Source organism: Lactuca serriola, chromosome 3, assembly GCF_051521515.1.
Source record: "Lactuca serriola cultivar US96UC23 chromosome 3, Lser_US96UC23_V15, whole genome shotgun sequence".
Classification (NCBI taxonomy): Eukaryota; Viridiplantae; Streptophyta; class Magnoliopsida; order Asterales; family Asteraceae; genus Lactuca; species Lactuca serriola.
Genome location: NC_136410.1, coordinates 230,559,826 through 230,569,405, shown reverse-complemented (window position 1 = coordinate 230,569,405; position 9,580 = coordinate 230,559,826). Strand labels below are relative to the sequence as shown.

Genomic DNA, 9,580 nt, shown 5'->3' with positions numbered 1-9,580 from the left:
TCTTAAGATCCCAAACATACATCAAGATCATAAACATCGCCATCATTATTTCCTAACAAGTTTAATGGCTATATTTCTTGTTTATTTCTGACATGTGCAGAAATGGTCAACATAGGACTCATTCAAAATGAAGAATCACTCCAACCATGCTTAAAATCAGGGAATACCAAGTCAAAGCACGTTGTAAGTACTAGTTCAACAGGATCCCGAAAATCTCAGACTTGTAGTTACTTAACCTATACTATATATACACTTGTAAATGACACACAACAGGCATAATCTTTTGACACCTTATAGACGTAGAGCAAGGAAAACACTTGTAATTGTATTTCTATCATCATATCTGCAATTTACATTCAATCAATAAGATCATACAAGCCAGGCGATCATTATCACCTCCTAAGGTTTGATGTTGGAGATCCTAGCAAGGATCAGCGGCTTTCCTTGTAAACCACTTGTGTTATTTTTATCTCAATTGAGTACTCACATTATTCACAAGACCATAGCCTATCATACACCTTGGTTGATTTCCACTTAGTCGATTTTTGACCAAAACAATAACTTATTATAACCTCTAGAAATATTATTTTCCTAAAATGATAATCTTCCCTAATCAAATACAAGGGTTGATTATATGTATTAATAATAAATATTTAATATGTGTCAACTTGATTAAGGTGTGACCCTATAGGTTCATATATTATTAGCAAATGTCATTCAATAAGGTCTCTTGAGCATATAGCTCCAATAATGTTGGGTATCATCCCCTGCCATTTGAAGAAGAATGTAAAAGTATCTTATGTTTTTTAGGTTTTGATCAAAACAATAATGAAAATATGGTGGCATAAAACTCACACCCAGATAATGTTTATCTCCCACTTGGAAGTAATTAATATGGATTATTTCCAAGTACTTTAGTCACTAAAAACAACATTTTGATCAACTCAACTTGTTCAAACTTCGCATCATGTATGCCATGGTTAGGAACATGAATCTTGATTTTGCATAGGTTCTATTTGATTTAATTGTAGGACTTGATGTGAAGAATAAAAGATCAATTTGGGTTCCCTATACCATCTTTTTATCATTATTAATTGAGCTTCATTTTGAAGCAGTCAACTAATGTACAATCTAAGGTTCAAACATTCCTATTTAACTTCTTGTGTTATCCATACTTTAAATGCTTATAAGCCAAATGATCAACCAATATCAAAAGGAAAGAAAAGGTAGATTAATCATCCTTCCAATCCTGGTAATCAAGTTGAGGATGAAAGAAATCACTGGTGAAATGATGATGAGGGTGATCATGTTGATGATGGTTCTGAAGAGGTCCGAATTTAGGACTCTACTCATGATGAGGAGTACTCTCAGTCTCAATCGTTAGACCATAATGATAATACTAACCAAGCTGAATATCTCCATATTGATCTAAATTTCAATGACAATGGTGAAGGACCTACATCTCTGGTGCAAGATGATGACATCTACTTAAAGGATTCGCCTTCTTACTCCACTCCAAATAAGCATATCAAACTCCCTACTCCATCAAATGAGTCACCTCCAAAGTTCATACCAAATAAGCATATTTAGTTCAAGTCTTCTTCTTAATCCTCTATGAAGGTTGCTAAGACCCACTCCACTCTCAAATCAAACTCAAGCTCATGTATAACTCTTAAACCCACATATTTTAAAGTATGCTAATGACTTATCTATTATGAACACGTTTATAGAGTAGTAAAGTCTATTTTAAAATAAGCCAATGACATGTGTTTATTAATCCTTGTTAAGTATATAAGTGTGATTTCATGTAGTTAAATGTTTTATGTTTTATGAACTCTTTTCAAGAGCAGTTAACAAGTTTTCACGAACTCTTTTCAAGAGTAGCTAATATTTCTTTAAGAACTCTTTTTAAGAGTGGTTATGTCTTCGTGAACTCTTTACAGGAGTGTAGCAATATTTTTTTTATGAATCCTTCACAAAGAATAGCGAGTATGTTTTCAATAAAGTTAGGAGTAATGAAAATGTAATATAAGTTTTCTTATTTAATCAGTCAAGTTCATGGTGTTATAACATCATACAAATCTTTATGAATGTATTTCAAATCAGACATAGTTTATGTATAAGTATATGTATATCATGGCATTTGAATGTGATTGAACTATATAAAAGAAAATTGGTGCTCATGCATACCTTGAATTTGAATTTTATAATAGTTATGATTGTTTGGACACATGATATCGAGAAGGGGATAGGAAATGAAGACTCTACTAGGATAGTACCTCCCATTGCAAAGTAGATGTCTAGCTAATGATATCATAATAGGTTGATCTCCTCTTCTTATTTTGGTAAGGGATGTCTAGGACTTGGACCATTTTCTGGACCCCCGGGCCGGTTCTCGGTTATAGGAATTGATTAAAACATTTCTGGTTTTTTTTACCGATTTAGTTCGGCCGGTTCAGGTAAAAACCGGTTTTGGACCTGATTATTAAAAAATATATTTTTTCAAATCTTTTTTCTAATTATCCATGTGGCATGCAGTTCTTTTCAACGTGTAATCTAGAGCTTGTATATGATTTTAGACTATAATTTTGTCGTTTTTATGTTATATTCAATGAATTATGAGCCTTCAAAGTTGAGATATCAAAGCCAAAATATATATATGAAAATCTTTAAACATGCATATCTCATTCTTTTTAAGTCGGATTGACATGTAGTTTTTTCCAACTTCTAGTTTGGATTTTGTATTTGATTTTAAACTATAATTTTGTCTTTTTTGGTGTTATATTCATTGAATTACAAGTCTTCAAAACTGGGATATCAAAGCTGAAATTTTGTCGTTTTTAAAATTTAAACTATGATTTTTGGTGTTACGGTAATTATTTTTTGTATGTTTGTTTTATGATTGTTAATTTTTGTTGGTGGACTTGATTTATATGTTAGTTGCTTTTATTTGAAAAATTAATTTTGCAAGTTATATTATTATAGATAATGTCATTAATTAATTTGATTTAAAGTTCAAACAAATGGTATAAGTAATCAAAAATTAATTTTTTTTATCTAAAACGAACAACCAAACAAACAATTATGTTTTTAACGAGTAATGAGTTGTATAAAACCCAAAAGCATATTAAAGTATTAAACTCAAAAACATATTCGTTATAACAAGTTGTACCGTATGCACCTAAAGTTGGACCGGTCCAACGGGTGCAAGAACTGAAAAAACCGGAATTGGACACGGATGTTCGCATGACTTCTATTTTTAAGTTTCTGAAACCGGTCCGGTCTAAGAGGCAGTATGACCCAATTCGATTCGATCTAGTCCAATTGTTCACCTCTATATCAAATCATTGATCTAGAATGGCTAAAATGCCTATACAATGTTTGCATGGCTTATATTTTGAAGTAAGGTTAATAGTATAAACTGAAATACCTTATGTATGAAGTAAAAGGTTATGAACAATATTTTCAATAAAAGTCATTGCTTCTAATTTATTTGAAAGTATGAATATGAATTATCTTTAACGTTGAAAAGATTTTGTACGTATGAAGTTTGACTTATTATTGTTATACTTGACATGAAACTATTAACCCCCAAATTAGACTATCATTTTCAGAAAGAAATTGTTTTTCCGATGGAACCAAATTTTGAAAAATATGACTAGATGTCAAAAAGATGTTTTCAAAACTATTAGATTTTTATATGTTTCGAAGAGGGGGTGTTACGATCAATATAAGTGGCATATTTTCTTTACAATTTTTATAATTCTTGAAGTTGTTTGATTCTATAAAAATTTCAATGAAATTTATAACGCTTAATATTTGGATAAACTACAAGTAAAAATCTATAGTAAACCGGACCAAGGTTTCTTTGAACCGATTTCAATCAAACTTTTTTTGCATGGTTCATGTCCATTTTATACTTTTCTAGTACCTTTAACTTTCATTATTCATTTAAACATATAAACCAAGAATACATTTTTAACAAGTGTTAACTAAAATCTAACATCAATATGAGCATTTACTTTAGAAGCCGCTAGCAAAAAGAATGCAATTCCTATTTCCAACCAAACACTTGTGCAAAAAGCTCGAATTGGGATCACCTCAAATTGGTATCTACTTTGTTCAAATTTTGACTTTTTACGGGATCCGTTGACTTTCTTTAAAGTTTTCTTTAACATAATCTTTGCATTATGGTTTAGTACCTAATAGGCCCATCCAAATTCCCTGAGGCAAACTGACAACCACAATTCACACAACAAATAGTTAGCAATTAGAATTAATATTTTTAAGAATTAAAAACAATTCCCAGGTTACCAAGTTCCATGTTTTGAAATCAGGGAAAAAAAACCCAGAAAAAAAACACAATGTGATGTTAGCCATTGAACTATAATCATAATAATCGTAAGAAAAAATATATATTGAAGTAACCAGGAAAAATAGTTGTTTTTAAACTTTCAGATGAAGTACGATATTATAATCTTTGACAGAAAATAGTGAAGTGTCTAAATTCGAAAGTTGATAAAATTGTGAAAAGATATGTTTTTTTTCTGTATTTTGGCCCAAATCTTTATATCCAATGTTCTCCTTTTCTATGACTTTAAAAAGAGTAATTGCACTTTTTGCTCCAAGACTTGCTTCTTAACTAAATCCAATTACAACTGAAAAAAATTACCTGCTGAACAATTGGATTAGCAGATGAAGTGAATTCATGAGTCATTCCTTCCCATACAACCTTTCCCTCATGAAGAAAAACCAACCTGAAAAAACAACACAATACCATTCAAGAAAAACAAACAAAATAGCAACATTACCTATTATTTTATTCCTTTATGTCATTTAACATCTGACATTTTCATTTTTGCTTTATAATAGTACAAGAAAACCCTGTCCCACCCAAAAAGATAGGGACAAGGACACAACATGACATGACAAACAACCTTCTCCAGACTGAGAATGAGAATGATGTAAATGAGACAAAATTAAGTTAAACAAAATTTTTAAAAAAAATAAAAAAATAAAATAAAAATCTTTTTTTTGTACCACCTAAAAAGGTGGGACGATAGACAACCATGTACTGCATTTTGGTACATTCGACAGACTGAGACTGAGAGTAATGTCAATGAGACAAAAAGAACGTGATTTTTTGTCCCACCCAAAAATTGTGGGACAGGAAAAGAATATGACAGTCTTGTACAGTTGTACTGCATTTGGGGTGCATTGGACTGAGATATCAGTGATGTCAAATTGTCAATGAGACAAAAACAAAAAAAAAAAATTGCATTGTTTTCTCCAATCAAAAGGGTGGGACATGGACGGAACAGGACAGAAAGCCTTGTACTGTGTTTGGGGTGCATTGGACTCAAACGTCATGTTAGTGATGCCAAAGAGACAAAAATGACCCTTTTGTTGCACACAAAAAGGTGGAACAGGTGCAAAAGACGTAAATACCCTCCTGATCCTCATCATTAAGAAATAAAAATAGCTCTAGAAAGATACAAACCTGTCAACGGCTCTTCTAATGGTACTGTGTTGGTGAGTTACAACAACATAAGACGCGATCTTCCCAGGTTTCCCGAGTGCATCGTTACCTTTGCAATGAACGGACCGGATCAAATCTTCAACTACGGTAGATGCGATGGGATCAAGCCCCGCGGTTGGTTCGTCATACAAGAGCACCTGTAGGAAGGGTAAAATCGTCATTTACACTTACATGGGGACGGAACTTTCTCAAAACTTTCTTACAGTTTTTGTTTTGTATATATATATATATATATATATATATATATATATATATATATATATATATATATATATTCTTGTCACGTAGTAGGAAGGATAAAATGGTCATTTACACTTATTCAGACGGTTCATTCAGTACAGAAAGTCAGAAACAGACGTTTTCATATAGCAGTTGCTCCAAGCAGACATAATGGAAAAAAAGAAACAGGCCCTTAAAAAGGTAATCCATAGAAAAAGTAAAGAGAATGAGGCTTTCTCCATTAATTACAAATTTACCCTCATTATGACCATTTATATATCAATTGATATGGTTCTACAATTTTTCCCCTCTTTTTGCCTTTTTAGGAGGGTATTTTAGATATTTATAAGGCGCTAAATGAAAGAAACAAACAACAATGTACTTTCATTTATTTGTGTATTATAATATCCTACGTCTATTCTTCTTCTACAATTCATTTTCCTTTTTTGCTCTTATAAAGGCCAATTACTTCAAAAACTCAACCTAATCACAAAATCATACTTTCAACTTTTCTTCTTATTAGCACATTCTACTTTGAAATTCTAGTAATTACATAAGTGAAAATTGCAAAGAAGTAAGTCACCATTTTTTGTAGTCAACTTTTTTAAAAATAGTCAAGTACTTTTCCCAAATTACATACTACATCAGATGTTCCAATTCCAATTTTCATGGATGAAAGGCTTACTAATTAAAATTTGCATACAGCTTTTCTTTTCTATATTTTTTTTTTTTCAAAGAAGCAATTTCCATGACTCCATCATTTGACCTTGTAGGCCCAATGAATATATCAAGAATATTAAGAACTAAAAGGGAAGGGTAAAAGGATACCTAAGGTACAATGTCTTTTTTACTCAATGGATATCATGAGACAACATGTGTTTCCTTTTAACTTAATGCAGAAACAATAACTTAATAGAGAAAGTCAAGGAAATTAAGCTTTCCCCTTTAAGTCCCAACATTTTACAAATTCCCCCATTCCATTTTCCAAGTGTGTCATTACTCTCTCAAATATTTTTTAAACATCTTTTATCTAGACAACACTAAATGGGGGGAAAAAGGCCCAAATGGCTAAATACTCAAAGCACTATTATACATACCTCAGGTTCAATTGTGGTTTTTGTTGTATCATTTATTATAGACCTTGCTAAAGCCACTCTTTTTTTCATCCCTCCAGACAACTCAGATGGCATCCTGTCCTCAACATCCTGCCAAAAAAGTCATCCAACTTTAGAAGAAATCACCTCATAAATTTTTCATGTGCAATGGTGTCATACAACATACAAAACTATCATACACTTCCTACTAGTCTTAAGGGTAGATAACAAAGGAGTTAATTAGGGGTAGTTTGGTCATTCTCTTATTTAGGTTGGTTTAAGTGAGTTGTTATTTTTTAGTTTATTCTGTGTGTAATCACTTTCGGAGAGATCTTGACCTATCAAATGTCAAAAATCTATTGTAATCTTCCGTTTCTGATATTCTATCTTCAATCATTCAATAAACCTTTCAATTTCAGAAATTAAACCATAATAATAGCCCTTTGACTTTTGAATTGTGATGATATGGAGATTAAACATTTGTGAAATAATGTTGTTTTTCTATGAAACTAACCCTAACTCACCTTTAACCCAACTGCAGCCAAGGTTTCTGCAACAAGTTCTTGAATCTTATCTCTGGGCATTCTTGAATGTTCATATCTATGAAACTCAAAAGAAACCAAAAAATGTCAAGAGTTGAGGTTAAAGATTAGAATTAAAATTGAGAAACATGTAGAAAGGAGTTGATGATAACACAAACTTACAAAAGGAAACCAACATTTTCCCGAACTGTTAAAGAATCAAAAAGTGCTGCACTTTGAAATACCTGATTATTGAAAGAAATCAAAGAAAAACATTTATGTTATTAAAAATAAAAATTCCCAGAAAAAAAAATTGAAACTTTAAGTGTTGGAAAACACACCAGCCCAATTCGAAGGCCGGACATGTCATCATCACTTATTAATCCATGTCTTCTTCTTCCTCGAATGTAAACTTCCCCCTGCTCAAATGTAATTACAGACATAATGTTACACATGACATGACAAAACAGGTGCATTGTGTTTGGCATGACATGACATGACAGAATGGTTGTAGTGTGTTTGGCATACATTGGACTATGACTAGGACTGATGTCAATCTTTATGCTGCCCAAAAAGGTGGGACAAAGACTTGCTCTTGATGTTTCATATGTGCAAAAGACGAGAATGCCCTTCTCATCCTGATCATCCAATATAGCCCTAGAAAGCTATCTAGTCATGTCCCTTGTAAAAAACACAGACATAATAATGCACCATGTAAACTATTATTCTCAATAGAAAATTTAAAGACCTTATCGGGAGTAAGGAGCCCTGCAATGATCTTTAAAATAGTAGATTTCCCAGTGCCAGAAGGCCCAATGATTCCAACTGCTTCCCCATACTTAATCTGCACAAATCCCACTTATGGTTTTTAACACGTTGTATAGCATGAAGTAATCAATTCTAGATAAGTAAAAAGACCATTACTACATACAAATAGAACTAATAATCTACTCAAGGAGACATTTATTCTGCAAAAAATGTTTGTTTTTCCAGCAACCACACCACCTTGACCTTGTAGTTGGCATAAATGCTCTAAGAAAGATGAAGAAATTGAAGCATTTACCTTAAAATTTACACCACTTAATATGTGTTTCTCCCCAAATGACTTGTAAACATCTTTACATTCGATAAGCACATCTGTCTCATCCAAATCTTCTGTAAACAAATTCAAAGACGAATCCTGCTACAAATAAACAAACATTTAACTCGAGATTATCTATCAATAGAATACTATCAGTTTATGGGTATTCTTCTCTATTATTGTATGCTTCTTTTGAGCCATGTTAGTGGGATATTGATGACAATTATGTTAACAAGTAAACTTCACCAATGAATTTGCACATAAAGCTTTATCAATCATGAAATTGAAGATACGACAGAACTGGAATTCACAAATACAGAGAGAGAAAAACTATTGAAGTTTTTCGATGGAATGGAACAGGCACATATAAAAGGATAGGCAATTCATACGTTGAATTTGGAGGGACGAAATTCATCAGCGGGCTTCAAATTCTGCGGAGCCATACTACAACAGACGAATTTTCTTGTGTAGATCGAGGAAGTATCAACTTTTTTGCGAGATGTACGATTCCCAGTCGAGAGATAAGATACATTCCGGGAATTTAGAGGGTAAACTGATGAACCCACTAACGAACTCATACTTTGGAAGAATTTTGACTAATCAAATCAAATTGAATCGACAGAATTGGAGGGTGACACAGACGAAGTCATGAGAAATTGGTAGGTGTGACTACAAATCAAAGAAACAATTTAAAGATAAATAGGTATATGATGAAAGTTGAGATTGTTTGTGGGGCGGTGAACTTTGGCGTTGAAGGCTTGGGGAGGGTGATGCGAAGAACCCAAGAAGGTTAGGTAATGGTGCCTAAATGCTACAATTTGAGCCTAAACAGCTTTCCTCGTTTAGAATGTGCTATAAGAATTCGTTTCTTCAGATTCAAGTCAAATATATCCGGATGATTGATTTTTAGGGTTAGCGAAAACCAAATCTATCCGAAAAAATCTAAAACTGATACAAAAAACGAAAGTGTGGTTTGTAATTTGGTAAAAACTGGGCTTATAGTCTGGCGAATCCGTATCCGGTGTTGCCCTCCCTCCCTAGAAGTACATCCTCCCTCCTAGAGGTTGAAGGTTCAAGTCTCATGAGAGACGTAGGTGGAAATTTAGGAGTATTGTTGGAGTAGTTT

General features: G+C 32.6%; 1 protein-coding gene across 2 annotated transcripts; it reads right to left on the bottom strand.

Moving 5' to 3' along the window:
• Positions 1-3,843: 3,843 nt before the first annotated feature.
• ABCI13 (non-intrinsic ABC protein 11) lies at positions 3,844-9,314 on the bottom strand. 2 transcript variants are annotated; one of them, XM_079031878.1, is made up of 10 exons: positions 8,844-9,314; positions 8,437-8,556; positions 8,122-8,217; positions 7,715-7,792; positions 7,557-7,618; positions 7,377-7,452; positions 6,856-6,963; positions 5,501-5,676; positions 4,673-4,757; positions 3,844-4,234 (listed from the first exon to the last, which is right to left on the bottom strand). In XM_079031878.1, the coding sequence occupies exons 1-10, from the start codon at positions 9,030-9,032 to the stop codon at positions 4,196-4,198; spliced, it is 1,029 nt and encodes a 342-aa protein (XP_078888004.1). In that variant the 5' UTR covers positions 9,033-9,314; the 3' UTR covers positions 3,844-4,195. The 2 variants fall into 2 exon arrangements, with proteins under 2 accessions (XP_078888004.1, XP_078888005.1); XM_079031879.1 differs by having other exon boundaries at positions 8,437-8,553.
• Positions 9,315-9,580: the final 266 nt, after the last annotated feature.